Raw genomic sequence first — 18,868 nt, forward strand, 5'->3', positions numbered from 1 at the left:
ATATGTTCTGTATCTCAAAAACTAGAGCTGATGGTGGAAACCGGTGCCATGATTGCAATCAGCAGGTCAAATACACCCAGAAACAGGTCTCACATTTGAGGCACCAAAATATGTGTTGGGCAGTGATCATTCTCTCTTGTGTATACAGTGTGCCCCTATTCGAGGAATTGTTTCACAGTAATCTTAATCCAACTTTGGGGAGGAGTTATGCCACATACTCCTTTCTTATGTTCCAAACTTTCTCCCATTAGCTTTGCTTTGCTCAGGTAATTTGAGAAGCTGTTGATATGGCCTCAAACCATGTGCATTAAGTAAGATTTAAGTTTTCCCTAAACTACATGCATGACTTGCAAAGAATGGTTGAAGATTCTGTCTCTTTGGATGTGGATAAAAATAAATGTTGTGGATGTTATCTGTTTTCCTTCAGGCACATCCAGAACATGAGTGAGATAAAGACTGATGTGGGTCGAGCTCGAGCTTGGATAAGGCTATCCCTTGAAAAGAAACTATTGTCCCAACATCTCAAGCAGCTTCTTTCCAATCAAGCCTTGGCAAAGTATGTTCTCAAAGAATAATCCTTTTTTGGGTGGGAGGGATGTTCCTCCTTTTGAAGAAGCATTTTGGTGCAAATATTCGTATGAATCAGTTCCATAGGGAGTCATAATAATAATAATAATAATAATAATAATAATAATAATAATAATAATAATACCAAGTCACCAAGATAAGGGGCCGGGCTGTGGCGCAGGCTGGTGAGCATCCTGCTGCAATAAATCACTCATAAATCATGAGTTTGAGGCCAGCCCATGGCGGGGTGAGCACCCGTCAATTTTAAAAAAAATAGCCCCTGCTCGTTGCTGACCTAGCAACCCGAAAGATAATTGCATCTATCAAGTAGGAAATAAGGTACCACTTATAAAGTGGGGAGGCAAATTTAACTAATTTACGATGTTGGAATGAGGAAGTGCCGTCACAGTGGATGATGAAGCAGCTGCTCCCCCCTGGGGCCAGAATCGAACATCCTTTCAGGAGAAGGTTAAATTGCCTCTGCGTCTGTCTCTGTCTCGGTTCTATGTGTATATGGGCATTGAATGTTTGCCCTATATGTATATAATGTGATCCGCCCTGAGTCCCCTTCGGGGTGAAAAGGGCAGAATATAAATACTGTAAATAAATAAATAAATAAAATAAATAAAATAAAATAAAACTATTTGTATAGTGCTTAATCTCCTCGAAGGGACTCAGGGCGGTTTCTAACATAGGTAAAGCATTCAATTACCAACACAAAATATACAACACAACCATAATAAAACAACAACATAATTACTATTAACACAATATACTCATGTAGGATTAAAACCAGATTCAATGCTGATCCATTGGGTGAAATTCAACTGTCAATGGACAAGATTGCAGAGAAGGCCCAGGCAACTATGAAAAGCTGGGCCAGGGCAGGTTCAATGAAGTAAACACAGAGATGGGGGTTGGGTAAAGTGTAGTCTGGTGCCCAGGTTAGAGCATGGATTTCTCAATCTCAAGGCCTGTTGAGCAGCTGTAAGGAGTGCAATGATGTATTGCAGGGCCACCAGGGTAATATGCAAGCAGTGTCCTAGCCAGTGGCCAGGGAGTTAAACATTTTCAAAGGCCTATAGGAACCATCAGGTTTTCAGGTCTCTGCAGAAGGAGGATAGTGACAGAGCTTGCCTTCTCTCCTTGGGGTGGGCATTCCAAAGGCGTGGGGCTCTCTCCCTCGTCCCCACCAACTGGGCTTGGGATGGTGGTGGGAGTGAGAGGAGGGCCTCCCTGGAGGATCTAAGAGTCCGCGCTGGTATGTAGGAGGAGATGCGATTGCAGAGATAGGTGGGGCTCGAACTGTTTGGGGCTTTATAGACCCTTACTTGCACCTTGAATAGGGCCCGGCAACTTATCAGCAACCAGTGGAGCTGTTTTAATAGGAGTGTAATATGTTCCCTATAATTAGCCCCAGTTAAAAGGTTGCTTCTGAGTAAATACTATTTTGGATTGTAGTACACAGCTCTTTAGTTGCAGTCAGGGACTGAGAATCTTTTTGCAGCTTGCAGTTGTATAGTGTCATATAAGTTCAAATTCAATATTACTCCAAATAATTAAAAAATAGATTTCTCTACATCAAACCATTTTGCAATAAATTCTGCCCTTCCTAAAAGGAAGCGCCATGCTATCTTTGCTGTACCTCAGTGAGGTGTTTAAACTCTTCATGCCAACCTTACAAATCAAATTGAGATTAATTTCTTATTCAAATCCAAGATAACAAACCTGAGGACGGGCTTTTTGTGGAGCACAGTGGACTGCATGATTTTATTGTGGCTTTCTTGTTATCTTTTCAAAAAGCCTCTTGAAAGTTAGAGAGCTCTTTTGGAGCCTGAGGGCAGAGTGAAACATAGAAAGATGAGTTGAAGACATTCTTATTACTTATTTAGAATGTAAAGTGCTCATGCTTTTAAAACTGTACAAACTAGTGTACAAAATTATGAACAGAAAGCAACCCATCTTTTGAAAAGTGTCAGATATGTAGTAAATAAATAAATAAATAAAGAGCACAGACCCTAATGAAATGTCGAGCAACAGTTATAAAAACCCTTTAAAAGCAGCAGGTTTGAAACTGCACAGTAAAAGGCATTTAGAAGACAAGAATGTGGCATATGACCAAAGGAGGGGCATCCAAGAGATTTGATGCCAGAACCAAGAAAGCCATTCATCTCAGCCCTTGTTGCATGACAGATCAGCTGAGGGTTTCATCCAAATTGTGACTGATCGTTTCTGTGCTCCAGAAATTGTCTGCAGCACTCTAAATATGCCAAGAATACTTACTTCCTCCTGTATTTCAAAGTGCTTGCCTTTACTTTTATTATCAAGATAATATTTCCTCTCCTACAAAGCTGACACTATTAAATTAACTTTCTGGCATACTTTTGGAGAGTTAGTGTCTTACTGTAGTTAGAGAGTTGTAATAGGAGTGAGGAAAACAAAGCTTTGATTCCTTAGAAATTGGACCAGTCATTTTTCTTACTTTAATCTGTTTTACAAGATGAGTTATGAAGATAAATATGGAGAGGAAGATCATGCATACTAACTTGAGGTCCTATGAAACTTGACATATAAATGTGATAAGTTAACAAGGTGTTCTTGTAACATGCTGGCTAGAGTACAGTCTGGCTCTTTCCCAGTTCATAATTTATTGTATTTTTTACTACATATAAAACACTGAAAACAAAAGTTGGTGCTTCCCCAGCCTGCCTCTTCCACCTTTCCAATGGCAATGCTGCTAAAAGAAATTCAGCTAGACAGACAATAGGGAAGAAAGTGAGTTTGGCAAATGCAAAAAGGCTTTGTAAAAAGAAGCTTCACTATCATAGTTTTTTGAATTGAGATATAACTGTATCTTTCTTGTTTGTTGCAGGAAACTGTACAAACGTTATGCCTTCCTGCGGTGTGAGGAAGAGCGGGAGCAGTTCCTCTATCACCTGCTCTCCCTCAATGCTGTGAATTACTTCTGCTTCACAAGTGTCTTCACCACCATCAGTGAGTAGAGAGCAATCCCAGCGCGCTCAGCAGCTGCGTGATAAAAGGTTGATTGTGATCTCGTAACAAAGCCTGCAGTCATGGCTCTTGAGATCAACACTTCAGAGCATTATTCGGGGGAATTAGAGGGTGTGCGCCATTCTAGGGAGCAAGAGTGTACATTCATTTCTATTTTATTATATTGATATGAAATACTTCACACGTCCACCTGTTAGCTGAAGCTCTCATGGCAACTTGATATATGTTTGAGGTAACAACAAAGCAGACAAAGCAGGATGTTAATCTCTTTACTGGCTGAGGCATTTCCCCCCTCTCTTGTCACTCTTAGCAGCAGACATCAGTTAAATATCCTACTTTGGATTGTAATGCATAGCTCTTCAGTTGCAGCTGAGCAACTTAGACTTTTGAGCATTAGCAGGGGCATACTTTGAAATGGTAAGCACATACACAGCCTGCTTGGGGCACAAGTTGGCTCTTATGTGCGACTCTCCTTGCCATATTGCCGAATCTGCTGCTGGATACTAGGCCAGGAAAGTATCCTTATCCTTCCAGATGTTTTTGGCAACAGCTTCCATGGTTCCCTTACATTGGCCTTGGTAATGGTCATTGAAGGAAGGCCAAAGTTCCCCCATTCCTGCTGCAGGTCTTGTAGGCAATAACTCAGAAATGACAGCTGTAGTGCCAACTGGTGGCACATCCAGATCTATTTGGAGCTTTCCTTCCTTCCCAGCTACGATGGCTTCTTTCTGAAAAGGGTGGAAAGTGTACTCACAGCTTTGGAAGCATCTCGGATAGCTGCTTTTTATAGGTACCTTCTCCTTTCACTCTCTTCTTTTTCACTTTTAAATTTCTGACAGCAATAGAGCAAAGACTCCTTGGGCGGGGGGAAAAAACCCCAGTGGTTGCTGGAAAGTTGACTAGACAGACCTTTTTCCTCAAAGATGAAGGTTTATGGATTTGGATTGGAGGATAATGGAGGCTCAACTTGTATGTTTTAATATTGTATAAATCTCCGTTTTTAATATACTTTAAAATAGAAAAAGTTACATCCTTTGTATCATGCCCCTAAGATTTACCCTCAACTTCTCCATGGGTTGAATCAAAATTTATAATTTTGGCCCGAAAACCTGCCCTCAATTTATACATGAGGTCGACCTATGTGCAAATAATACACAGTATGTGAACCCTGTAGGCATTGGCTTGCCTCTTAGATAAACATAAAATTAAGCCCCGCTGTATGGATGGAAGTTATCATTGCAGGTATGGGCAAACTACCGGCTGTTAGGAATTGTGGGAGTTGAAGTCCAAAACACCTGGAGGGCCAAAGTTTGTCCATGCCTGACATATAGGAACAGGTACATATAAAAGGTGCTTCTAATACGTCCATGTAGTAGCCTATCCCCGTAGTAACCTATGGATGCGAGAGCTGGACCATAAGGAAGGCTGAGCAAAGGAAGATAGACGCTTTTGAACTGTGTTGTTGGAGGAAAATTCTGAGAGTGCCTTGGACCGCAAGGAGATCCAACCAGTCCATAATGCCCGGCTGCTCACTGGAGGGAAGGATATTAGTGGCAAAGATGAAGTACTTTGGCCATATCACGAGAAGATAGGAAAGCTTGGAGAAGACAATGATGCTGGGGAAAATAGAAGAAAAAAGGAAGAGAGGCCGACCAAGGGCAAGATGGATGGATGGTACCTTTGAAGTGACTGGCTTGAGCTTGAAGGAGCTGGGGGTGGCCACGGCCGACAGGGAGTTCTGGCATGGGCTTGTCCATGAGGTCACGAGGAGTCAGAAGCAACTGAATAAATAAACAACAACAACAAAACGTCCATTCTTTTTCCTTCCCCTACTTATAAAATAAATCAATAGTAATAAAGAAAACATTTGGGTTCACCTTAGGATTGCCATAGGTCAGAAATAGCACTTCCATTGATAGATACTCATTCAGTTTTTCAGAGGAGAGTTAGGTGTTCCAAAATGGCAGCATATGTCGTCCAATTCTCTGTTGTGGAAACAGAGTGATAAAGGTTTTGCCTTCTGATGTCCTTCCTACCTTCTAAAAATAGCAGTGACATGATTCTGCAGTTTCTAAATTTGTTTGACCTTCATTTTTGACGGTGTAGTAACAGCAACATCTAGTGGCTACTAACATTACTGCCTGATGATGGAGCTATGCAGAATGTAGAAAAAACCACTATGATCAGTATACTCTGCTCATACTGCTTCTGCATTGAAGAATTAGCATACATTTGACTTACTGTTTTATTTTTTTAATCATGTTCCCCATTTCTAAATACTTGGTCTGTCTTACAAAAAGTCACAATAAGACATGTATAAGATCTAAGACAGCATGAAGCTACAATAAGGAGCCAAACTGGACATGACCTTAATTGTCCAAATGCAGTTGATATGTGCATTTTGAGATATGTAAACAGTGATAAACTACTGTCTTTCGTATACACATCTAACAATTTTTATCATTGGCATTGTTTCTACATGGGAAGCATACAATAGTGATTGCCTTCCTCCTTACAGGAACTTATTGAATCACTAATTTGTACTGTTTGCTGTTACAGTGATTCCATATAGGACAGTGATCATCCCCATCAAAAAGCTAAGCAATGCAATCACCACATCAAATCCATGGATTTGTGTTTCGGGAGAACTGGGAGATACTGGAATAATGCAGATTCCAAAAAACCTCCTAGAAATGACATTTGAGGTGAGTGTGATACCCTACTGTTTTGTTCTTGCAGTTTCACAGTTGGTCTGCCCTGAGCAAGCAACTTTATAACTGCAAGTGAAAGAATGAAATTGGCTGCTTAGCACCCTCTGTCATTGAGGATTAATTTCTATTTTCCTTCTGCCCCTCTCTGCCCCCCTCCAAACCACCAGACATAAAGTAGTTATTATTATTATTATTATTATTATTGACACAAAGACATAGTATGACACAGCAAACGAGATATATATGCTGGATTTCGTATCACAAAATCACAAGTCGAACACTTCCCAGGAGTTTAGGACTGTGTGATTTATTTTCGGATGACGCATGCAGATCCCAGTAAGGTGGCCTGTTGCCGTTGACAGATTGCAATTTTATCAATGTTTATTGTTTCCAAATGCCGGCTGAGATCTTTTGGCACAACACCCAGTGCGCTGATTACCACTGGGACCACATGTACTGGTTTATTCCAGAGCCTTTGCAGTTTGATTTTGAGGTTCTGATAACTGCTGAGTTTTTTGTGTTGTTTTTCGTCAATTTGACTGTCACCTGGTATGGCAACATCATTAATCCAAACTTTTTTATTTTCCACAACCATGATGCTGGCGTGTTGTGTTCCAAAACTTTGTCAGTCTGGATTCAAAGTCCCACAGTATTTTTGCATGTCCATTTTCCACTACTACTACTACTACTTATTATTATTATTATTATTATTATTATTATTATTATTATTATTATTATGTTTATTTATATCCCCCCTTCTCTCTCCATACGGAGACTCAAAGCAGCTCACAATTAAAAGTATTACAATACCACTTAAAATATACAATATACAAATATTAAAACAGTATTAAACATCATTAATATTAAAAACAATTCAAAGTTGAGGAGGATATCCCAATTTCTCTGCATTGTTCCTAAAATGATGTTTTTATCATTGCCTTGGGGCAAAGGCATAACAGTTATATTTAGGGTAGTAACCAAATGAGAGTCCACAGAGATGTTTATTTTGAAGCAATGGGGGGAATTTATACTGTCGCCTCAAGGCATGTAACATAGCAAAGGGAAGTCAAGTGAGGATGTGAGCTGTTTCTCATTTAACCTCTGCTGACAAAAGAAGAGCCTCTGCTTAAAGTATGAGCCAAGATCTTATATCAGAGATCAGTCACTGAAAATAATTAATATTTGATTTTAAACCTGTCCTTTTTTTTACAGTGTCAGAACTTGGGAAAGCTGACCACTGTTCAGATAGGTCATGACAACTCTGGACTGTTAGCCAAATGGCTGGTGGACTGCGTCATGGTCAGGAACGAAATCACAGGGCACACCTATAAGTAAGCAAGGAAAAGTCAACCAAATCCTCTTTGGAAATTGTCATGTTAAAATAGATGAAGATGGTGACTTTTTTAAATGTTTAGATCAGTTTTGTCATTTTCTTGTGTGCTGAAAGAGATGTATCTGTTTGCTGATATGTATTTATGCAAAATATTTTTTAAACTGGTTTTTAATCTTGGATGTTGGAAACCACAAGTACTGCCAGACAGCTTTAACAGTTCCACAGAAAGAGTACTTTGCATGTTATTGTTTTTCTTACACACACACACACAGATATTAATGAAATTTTGCACCAAAATGACATCCTTCTAGAAGAGTTCTGTAACGTGGAAATAAGATTTGTTTACTTTACATGCATCTATTTTCACCTATTTCTGCTAATGGTGAGGAGGAACAGAGTCAATTGAAGGCATTAGAGCTTTCTGCACCCTAAGACTTAGATTCTTTCAAACATATGCTCTTAAAAACATTTAACATGTAACATTTCAGGTTTCCATGTGGAAGGTGGCTGGGGAAAGGTGTTGACGACGGAAGCCTGGAGAGGATTCTTATCGGAGAGCTGATTTCAACATCATCAGATGAAGACCTTGGGAAGCAGTGCCGGACCCCTCCGCAGCAGAAATCCCCAACCTCAGTTCGGAGATTGAGCATCACTTCCCTCACAGGGAAAAACACAAGTAAGACCTAGCTCTTTGCAAGGATAGCAGGCAAAGGTTACCATACATCAAGAGGGAAATACGTTTATTTTTATTTGCCAATGAGAAATACAGACCTTTCAAGATAAACTGTGAATACAGTGTTGCAAGTGCAGTCCCACATTTAATACGTCTATACTGTATATCTAAAAATGGAGAAAAATTGCAATCACGTCAACTCAGAATTTTCCATTTTCCTAAATGTGGGCCTTTTCTACTAGTGGAGAGCCACATGTGAGTATTTTGAGCATAAAAAACCCTAAACATCCTGCTGTATCTAGTAATGATTAATCTAGTCTGGAATTCTGCTTTTAATTTGGTTACACTATGTTACATGATTTGTGTTCCTGGGTATAAATGTCATTTACTAATTGGTTCTATCATAAAAACATGGAAAAGTTTATTAAACTGCAAAAGCTTCAGTTTAGTCAATGATTTTGTATGTGTGTGTGTCAGGAGTAACTTGAGTTGCTTCTGGAGTGAGAGAATTGGCCGTCTGCAAGGACGCCAAGGGGACGCCCAGATGTTTTTTGATGTTTTTACCATCCTTGTGGGAGGCTTCTCTCATGTCCCCGCATGGAGCTGGAGCTGATAGAGGGAGCTCATCCGCACTCTCCCCGGGTGGGATTCGAACCTGGCAGCTTTCAGGTCAGCAACCCAACCTTCAAGTCACTTAGTCCACTACGCCATCGGGGGATGTCAATGATGAGTCCAACAGTATCTGAAACAATACAATATTTCTACCCTTGTGCCAAAGCAAACGATATAGCAACCAGTGATATCCTAAAGTCAAGCCTACTTTCTTGTATCACTGTCTTTAGGTGAATTTCATTCTCTTCCACTCCCTTCTTCCTTTGTTTTAATGCAGAACCCAATGCTGGACAGATCCAAGAAGGAATTGGGGAAGCTGTGAACAATATAGTGAAGCACTTCCATAAACCTGAGAAAGAGGTATGGTTCCTTATCAAAACCTATAAAAGGAATGTGAGCAATATTTGTCACTTGGCTGTTTAGTGACAGGTGGTTTTAGTGACCGGCACAATAATTAAAGCTGAATATTCCGTATCATACTAAAATTACCAATTTAACTATATCTCCCAGAATTTCTCAATTGACCACTGGCCATTTTGGTTGGGAGCTCTGGGAAATCTGTGACATTTCCAATCTCTGGCCAGGTCTGTCATTGTGGCAATGGCCTTGTGCCCCCTTTGTAAAATTTTCAAATGTGTTGCTGTCCACCAGAGGAGCAAATAATTAAAAAATTGCAGCCTCACTTTCATTATTTCCCGTTTCCATATGTGTGTGTACCTTCAAGTTGCATGAATTGCATAGGGTTTTCTTAGGCAAGGAATACTCAGAGGTGGCTTTGCCAGTTGCTTCCTCTGAAATAGAGTCCACACAGGGGCGGCTGAACTGATAAGTGAAGTATGCAAATGTGGAAGGACCCAATCCCCTTGGGGCACTATTGAGGCGCCCGGTACAGTGGCCAGAGAGAAAGAGAGAGAGGCGGGCAAACAAAAGTTCTAGGAAACAACAACGCGCCCCAGGTTTCCCTAGGCTGGGCCTTGGCTAGAGGGAGGAAACTCCTCCCTCCGGCCAAGGCCCAGCACTTTGGGGAAATCTCCATGGCTCTCTTCTTCCACTCTTACTGCATTTGGGGGGAGGGCACCAAAATACGGTTTACTTACGCTTGAAAATTTCCTAGGGCCAGCCCTGAGTCCACAGCATTTGGTCTCCCATCAGTAAATACCAGATACTTACTTCTTACAAATGCCAATGGGTGAGCATCACTACTGTAAAAAAAAAAATCAGAAATTCATGTAGATTTTAATTGTTTCTCTTTTTGTAGAGAGGAAGTTTCACCGTTCTCTTGTGTGGAGAAAATGGCTTGGTTGTAGCACTTGAGCAGGTCTTCCACCATGGTTTCAAGTCGGCTCGCATTTTCCATAAGAACGTTTTCATCTGGGACTTCATAGGTAATGAGGAAGCTTGGTTCAGCTGGGATTTTTGGGAAGGGTGGGATGGAATGAAACATGGAGCCATAGTCCCAAACAAGAACCTTTTCAAGTAGTCTGGTGATTTATTATGGTTGGAATTCATGAAATAGTGACGAAATGGGTTGTTAACCTGTTGGTAAACAGTAACTACTACCTAATGGTTGGGCCAATTCTAGGATTAACAAATGTGGGTCAATTTCAAATAGCAAACAGATTTGCCAACAGAAGGAAAACAGTATTTAGATTTTCTACATCAGAATAATAACAGTGCTGCAAAGTTAACATGAGAAAGAGCTCAGAGACAGCCAAGATATCTTGAACCAGCAGGATTCTGGAAGGTATAGTCTGAAATTATACATACCCTGGCTGAGGGAGGGTGGTTCCAAGGGTTGTAGCCCAAGAATTAATTTCCTAGACTCTACTCTGATCTAGTTTTTAGGATTTAGCTACTTTAGCCCTTCAGAACTGTATTTATCGTAAGAGCATTCTGTGTAAACAAAGGTGGGTTTATACTCAAGTTTCATACCTTTCCTTTGTTAGAACAAGCTTGTTATTTGAAACTGGTTCTTAACTGGCAAGCTGGTGTAAAAGCAACATAATACTTTTCTGCCAGAGATGTCTTTAGGGCAGTAATTCCCTCCGAATCCATAGGTACTGTGTCCTAATGGGATAAGAATTCACTGTAAGGTAATACACGATTCTAGAACAGGCTAGCTGCCAGTCACCAAATCACTCAGTATATAATTACAGAATGGCTACTTTAAGCTTTCTTCACTTGGGAAGTATTTGCATGATGTTAATTTGCATGAATGTGTAGACCTTAGTGCCTGCTTACTGGTGATTATGTCTAATAATAAAAAGGAAGAAAAGCAATGGCGCAAGCAGGCTCAACCTGCATAATGACAGCAGGGCAGTTTTCCCAGTGCAGGCTTTTCTTAAGTATGGATTTTAGATTAAACTTGGTGGAGAAACTTAAATTTTCTTTAGTACTGACATAATTACAGCCCTGATAGGTCAGAAATGGAAATCATGCATTCTTACAAATGTTTTTGGACAGCAGGTTCCAGCAACCTTAGTCAATATGGCCGGTTTTGAGGAATGTTGGGGACTGCTGTCCAACATGTGCTTCTGTATAGGTAGAGATTTTATTATTGTGTGCTTTGTTATCTTCTGGACTGAATGGAAGATGATGATGATGATTTCTAAGGTGGTTCACACATTTTAAACAGGTTGTTATGTTTTGGCTGTATGTCAGGACTAAGGAAAAAAATGTTTGTGAGGTGAAGAAATGACACCTCATTTTCCCCAAAAAGTCATGTTCCCGAACTGATTAAAATGCAAAATATCTGCCATGTTTTTTTTAATGGGCCCCTCTTTTGTCCTTCATAGAAAGCTGACATTATAGTTGGATGTTGTGTGATGCTGGTCCTTCATATTTACTTAATCTTAATAAATGTACTAATTAGCAAAATTATTCTATATGACAAAGTTGGGGAGGGGAATCACAAAAAGGATTTTTCCTTATTTACTCGGTCAGTTTCACCAAGTTTTGACTGAGTTGTTGCATTTCTATAGCCTTAGTTAAATATGGCCTCCTTAAGATAAACAAGGCCAGGGAGTCTTTTCATTTTGTGTACAGTGAGTTCCTTGTATCCTTTTTTCTTTGTACTCAGAAAAGGCTGTTGCATACTTTGAGACTACTGATCAGATTGGGGACAGCGAAGAAGACGTACTCCTCCAAAAATCCTCCTGCAAAACATTCTGCCATTACGTAAATGCCATCAATACTGCTCCAAGGAACATAGGAAAAGATGGCAAATTTCAAATTCTAGTTTGCCTTGGAACCCGGTAAGTATGTGTTTGCTTGTGAAGTAGCTCTTGTGTGATGGTCCATACTACAAAAATACTGTTGTTTTAACAATATTCTGAGCTACTGCTGGCTTTCAAACTTTGGTCATTCAAATATTTGGGACATCAATTCTGAGAAATGCCAGCCAACTCGACCAATAGTCAAGGATTCTGGGAGCTGAAGTACAAAATATCCAGAGGTTCAAAACTGAGAACTAATGACTTTTTAATGTTTATATTCAAATTTTAATTTTTGTTTTAATTTGCATAGTGTCATATGTTTTGTTAGTTGCCTTTAAGTCCCTAAGCTGGGAGAATGGTGGGATAAAAATAAATAAATATTTATAGTCACATTAAATGACTTGGACATGTTCACTGTCCGATTGATATAGCATTGTAGTTTTCATGAGTAGAAACTTCATAGAAATGTAAATAGATGTGGTTTTCTTGTTTTCAAAATTAAAATAGAGGATTTCTGATGCTAAGGACAGGTTAGCCTGGAGCCTTGTGTCTGCATTGTGGAAAAATTGATCCACTTACTGTTGTTTTCCCTCAACATAACTGTTGTTGTGGGATTTGGGTTCTCCAGTATATTTTAGTAATGTTTCCCTATCAATATGGTTACTTCTACTTTGTATATGGCAGAATATGATTTTGTGGCTGGGGATGTAGGCTTAACCATTTACTTAATGCAAATAATGGTTTGCAAATTCATGTGAAACTATGACTTGCCATTCTGGCTTGTAGCCCATACTCTAACTGTGGTTGAGATATTCAGGTGGCGCACCTAACCAAAGTGTGTTTTTTCTTTAGTCATATTTTAATGTTATGTTATAACTAAGCTACAGCAGGGGTGTCCAGCCCTTTTGGCTTCCCTGGACCACATTGGAAGAAGAATAATGGTCTTGAGTCATGCACAAAATGCATTAACAATCACTGATGAGAAAAATAATAAAAAAAGACTCCATACGTAGTTTTTGGATCTCCACCACCATAGATAAGCAAAAAATAGTCCTTGCAGAATAATCCTGAATTTGCACTGCTTCATTCAGAGGGTATTTTAAAATTGTCAAACAAGTCTTCTGGCTGAACTGTTTGTAATTATAATGTGAATTATAGATAATGCTCTGATATTTGTAGATGTAAAATATTTGTATTTACTTGAGTATAATACAATATCGAATGTAATGCGTACCTCAGTTTTGAAGGTGTGCATTACAAAAAAAGATTTTACTATCTAATGTAGTGCAACCCACCACCTGGCCTTCCTGCCTGCCTTTTGGTGGCCGCCATTACTTCCCATCAGCTGTCTTATAGCCACCACTGTATTTCCCTCCTCTATCATGCATCTCAATTTTCACGATGTAATTTAGCCAAAAAAGGTATGTTAGATTCGAGTAAATATGGTATTCATTCCATTCTGTTGTCGTCTACAGAGTTGTGCTTGAGAACCACTCAACTGAGTTATGAAACATAACAAAACATAATGTTTTAAGTAAGCTTACAATAGGTGGCCTGGGCCACATGCGGCCCATGGGCCTCAGGTTGGACAAGCCTGAGCTACTCTCTCTGAATGTAGACTGCTCAATGATGATATCCTTTCTTTTGCAGAGATCACTTGCTCCCGCAGTGGATTCCTTTGTTGGCAGAATGTCCAGCCATCACTCGTATGTATGAAGAGAATGCTCTGCTACGCGACCGCATGGCAGTGAACTCCCTCATCCGAGTCCTGCAGACTCTGCAGGATTTCAACGTTACCCTGGAAGGATCGCTCATAAAAGGAGTGGATGTGTAGCAGATCGCCCTTCAACTCCCTGTTTCACCTCCCAAGCAACTGACATGCTATCAAATTTGGGAGAGGACAGATTTGTTGAAATGCAGATGCTGCTGGTAGTGCTCCACTGTTATGTTTAAAATCAGCTTGTTGATAGGTGTGGGGTCACCCACTCTCATGTAGTCTCCTCACTGTTCTGCCCTGAAGCTGCAAACAAGCTAAGCTGCAGTATTGTAGTTTTCAACTCAGAAATGTAGTATAAAAAATAGAGTATTTTCATGTGTTCAATGTGTGTAAATAGAGGCTATCTTCCTTCAGAAATATTACCAACAAGAAACTTTTCTTAGAATCAGTGTTCTCGGGTTCAGGGGGAAATAGCTTGAAATAACTTTATAGGTTTCGGGGAGGGAAGGGATCATTTCTTGCGCATACCATGGGGAAAAGCCACTTTTGTGTGTAAATATACTGTACAAAGGTTAGCAGAGGGGCGTTTTTCGTGAAGACATGAAGACTCTCTGGGTAGCTGTGCTCTTCTTGTGGAATGTATACCGTTTGCTCTGTGCCCTATTCATGTTGGTCTCTTGTTATATCCTTTAGGTCTGAACCTTTTTTTGTTTTTGGTGTGCATCAAATAAGCTGTGAGTGATAGGTTTCTGAATATCCTCTCTTTGACTTTGTTGATCAGCACAAATGGTGCAAAGCAATGATTTCACACTGAACGTGCAAAATCCTTGAGCTTCAAACAGGCATCTGAAGAATTTTTGCTACATTAAAATGCGAATAGGTGGGACAAGGGTGGTTGGGAACTACATTATAATTTTGAAGGGTTAAGGGACCTTTCAACTCTTCTTCCCTTCCAAGCCCTAGACTTTTGTGTTCTGAAAATGAAACTTTCTTGGAAAGGGAAGAGGAGGAAGAGGAGTCTGAAAGAAAATACAACCATTTATTATACGTACATGGCTTGGGAGAAATTCCTATACAATTATTCCATATGCTTTGAAATGATATGGATTCCCTTCTTTGGTTGAGTATTAATAGTTAGAAAACCCTGAAACAACTAGTGGCTTACACATGTCTGGATATTTTACCAATATCTTTGACTTCTTGAATCTTTTGCCACCAGATTTATTCAAATAGTATGTAACTTTCACTATTAGATTCATCTCAAAAAGATTTGGCTGCATGAATGTGTCTCATACATTCATTAGTATTTCTGAGTATATTTTTGCTGGGTATTCTCTGAACTAAATAAGCTCCCTAAATAAACCTGCGGCATTCAGTTATGATTAAAAACGAAGAGTTCAAAATCTCATCCAACTGTACTGTGAACAAGCCGACAATCCCAATTAGAGATGGCACGAGAGAGAACATATAGGAATTCTTTCTACTTGTTGATCCTTCTCCTTTGACTTTTCAGAACCAACTTGGGTTACACGACTGGTTTCCAACCTTTGTGGCCTCCAGGTGTTTTGGGCTTCAACTCCCAGAAACTCTGTGCAAAACACCTGGAGGCCCCAAAGGTTGGGAACCACTGGGTTACACTGATGTGGTTTCAAATACATTTTCAGGAATGTAGATGCCATACTTTTCCCAAGTAATCTTCAGGAAACCAGTATTATTTGGGCAACATGATTGGTTTTTCCACTCAAACTACAGATCATTCACTTATATTCTGATACTCGGTGTTTTGGATCATTTTACTCAATACTAGGTATGGGCAAACTTGAGCCCTCTGGGTGTTTTGGACTTCAACTCCCACCATTCCTAACAGCCTCAGGCCCTTTCCTTTTCCCCCTCAGCCGCTTAAGCGGCTGAGGGGGAAAAGGAAGGGGCCTGAGGCTGTTAGGAATGGTGGGAGTTGAAGTCCAAAACACCTGGAGGGCCTAAGTTTGCCCATGCTTCTGCTCTACAGCCAGCCTGTGAAGTCAATTCTTACTTATATAAGAACATCCTTATATACGTCTCTTTCCTTTTAGGCAATACAGTGCTGTACATTTACGTAGTACTTTCCCAACCCTTGAAGCATGAGATCGATCTCCGATAGACCTGTCTATTTGACTACTTCAGGAGTGCAGTTCTTTGTGGACGTTTTGTTTTCTTCCTTTCATGTGCAACTTTGCAAACAAAAAATAACCGCCAGACAGCTTTGAGCACTTCGAATATTAAAGAAACTACTGTCTTTTCTAAGGAAGGGTGAAGACTTAGCTGTGGTTCTCCACAGTTTGGCACACCCTTTTGACATCAGTATTAATAAGCCTTTGTAGATGTGAGAAACTGAATTTTTAAAATGACCAAAGCATTCTGGTAAATTACAGTTAATTCTGTATTCAGGAACTGTGGCCCTCAAATATTCTTTAATACCACTGCTATACTGATACAGTGTTTTAATAGAACTGAAATATGGATTAGTGTGTGAACAGTTCACAAATCTCAGGCTAACCAGAATGAGGTGATCTCGGTGCTGGAAGATTCACTATTTCATCTTCTGCAGCCCTTATATTTAGAAGTAATTTCCAATTACTTACATGGAAATGACTTCTGAATAAAAAAGTTTGGGACTGGGCTGTTAATTGGGGTTTGTTTTTGTTTTGGTTTAGTGTGTTTGAAAAATGCTGCCGTTATATGTATTTTGCTTTCTCTTACTCTCAGAAGTAAATATCTTATTAAGGAAATGTTGTATGTTACAGTTGAAATTGTACAAGTAGATGAAGTATAGTTTATTAAAGAACTCCCCCCTCCCTATCCCTTAAGTAACCCCAGAATATGTTGCTGGTTTTATGTTTTACATGATTAGTAAGTTAATCAAGACTGGATAATGTTAAGGAAGTGGGTATCGGTAAAAGTATTGTTATTTCAAGCACTTTAGCATACATATCACAAACTGATGTGCATTGGATTTTCTTTTCCCCTCTCCCAGGGTTTGGATTACAATTAAATGCAGCTTTTCATGCAATGGTCTTTACAAATAAAACTGTGAGAATAATACAGTCTGTCCAAGAGTACTTTATTAAAGTCAGTAAACAAAACATACACACACACACACACTGAGGGTAACATTAGACCTAAACTGGCAACCTTCTCTAGCAAGTTAAGATGTAGAAACCTATTGCAAAATGCATGATATACAAGATCAGTTCTATACAAAGTTAATACAAAACACCCTACTGGTGTGTTCTGCCTGTTCAGAAATTATCAAGCTGCTTAGCAGTAATATCAGCCTTTCTAAGGGTAATATGTTTGTATGCTATGCAGCAAAGAAAGGACATCTGTGTGTCTTTGATGACACTGATAGAGAGTAAGGAGATCCTTAAGAGTCACACAGACAGATATTTTCTATGTTTTAATATTCATCCTTTCTACATTTGCAGTTTGCTTGCTTGCTTAGATTTATATCCCATCTTTCTAGGAACAGGACCAAAGGCAGCCTACTGCATTTTAAAAGCTGTATATGGTTAAAACATATTTCACGTGAAAAGTTAAAAACAAACAAAATATCAGTTAAAATAGCAGATTAAAACAATCTAAAAACACCAGACATAATAAAAAATAGAAACACAAGGTAAAAGTTTAACCTTACAGACACAACTGGTTCACACACACCATTAATTGAGACATTACTATCAGGTGGAACCTAATGTGGCTTATATATACTCTAGAGCAGGCATGGACAAATTTTGGCCCTCCAGGTGTTTTGGACTTCAACTCCCACAATTCCTAACAGCCAATGGCTTGGTCAGTGGTGTCTCTTATAAAAATGGCAAACAAGTGCTAGAGGGAGAATTTCGGACCTGTGAAATGACAAGGGGCTACAAGCAGTGTAACGCTACATATCAGCATAGTGCTCAGCACACAGAAAAATTGAGGTTTCATCTTTTTTCCCCAAAAAATATTGTTAACCATGGCTGAACCCATGAACCTGCGGATACGGTGGGCCAGCTGTAATGCATTCAGGACAGTTGCAAGTTGGAGCAGGTTCAGAGAAGACAAACTAAAATTATGAAGAGGGAGGAGGGAGCAAGCTTGTTTTCTGCTGCCCTGAAGACTAGGACGTGGAACAGCAGCTTCAAACTACAGGAAAGGAGATTCCACCTGAACATTAGGAAGAACTTCCTCACTGTGAGAGCTGTTCACCAGTGGAACTCTCTGCCTTGGAGTGTGGTGGTGGCTCCTTCTTTGGAGTCTTTTAAACAGAGGCTGGATGGCCATCTGTCGGGGGTGCTTTTTGTTATTTTTGTGCTTCTTGGCAGGGGGTTGGACTGGATGGCCCGTGAGGTCTCTTCCAGCTTTATGATTCTATGATTCCCCAGGCAGGAAGCAGCCAGGCTTTGAATCTACAAGGCCATTCAATGCAATGCTACTCTATATTGGACCTTTAATGCCTGGATGATTGTTTAACATTTTAACTATGCCAATTTTAACTATGACCTGTTTAAATTGTTTTTAAATTGTGTTGTTTGATGTCTAAATTGTTATTTTATGATTTTATGTGATTCTATTGGGCATGCTCCCCATGTGAGCCACCCTGGGTCCCCTGCTGGGGAGATGGAGGCTGCATACAAAAATAAATTTATTATTATAATCAAAGCGATCAATTGCAACATTCACACTTACCTCAAGCAGACAAGAGTTCTTTCTCCCACCCTGGAAATTATTCCACATACAGTAGAGTCTCACTTATCCAACATAAATGGGCCGGCAGAACATTGGATAAGCGAATATGTTGGATTATAAGGAAAAGCCTATCGAACATCAAATTAGGTTATGGTTTTACAAATTAAGCACCAAAACATCATGTCATACATCAAATTTGACAGAAAAAGTAGTTCAGTACGCAGTAATGCTATGTAGTAATTACTGTATTTACAAATTTAGCAGCAAAACATCATGTCATACATCAAATTTGACAGAAAAAGTAGTTCAGTACGCAGTAAT

The 18,868-nt window shown here is 39.6% G+C and overlaps 1 protein-coding gene across 4 annotated transcripts in view; it reads left to right on the forward strand.

Moving 5' to 3' along the window:
* The window catches only part of dennd5b (DENN domain containing 5B), a 130,363-nt gene extending 113,442 nt beyond the window's left edge, over positions 1–16,921 (forward strand). For all 4 annotated transcript variants that reach the window (XM_062981105.1, XM_062981107.1, XM_062981108.1 and 1 more), the window contains 9 exons: positions 428–556; positions 3,440–3,561; positions 6,139–6,284; positions 7,503–7,621; positions 8,112–8,299; positions 9,186–9,268; positions 10,167–10,293; positions 11,988–12,162; positions 13,774–16,921. In XM_062981105.1, the coding sequence (XP_062837175.1) occupies positions 428–556; positions 3,440–3,561; positions 6,139–6,284; positions 7,503–7,621; positions 8,112–8,299; positions 9,186–9,268; positions 10,167–10,293; positions 11,988–12,162; positions 13,774–13,957 (1,273 nt within the window). In that variant the 3' untranslated portion in view covers positions 13,958–16,921. The remainder of the gene's footprint in view (positions 1–427; positions 557–3,439; positions 3,562–6,138; positions 6,285–7,502; positions 7,622–8,111; positions 8,300–9,185; positions 9,269–10,166; positions 10,294–11,987; positions 12,163–13,773) is intronic.
* Positions 16,922–18,868: the final 1,947 nt, after the last annotated feature.

Source organism: Anolis carolinensis, chromosome 5, assembly GCF_035594765.1.
Source record: "Anolis carolinensis isolate JA03-04 chromosome 5, rAnoCar3.1.pri, whole genome shotgun sequence".
Taxonomy (NCBI): Eukaryota; Metazoa; Chordata; class Lepidosauria; order Squamata; family Dactyloidae; genus Anolis; species Anolis carolinensis.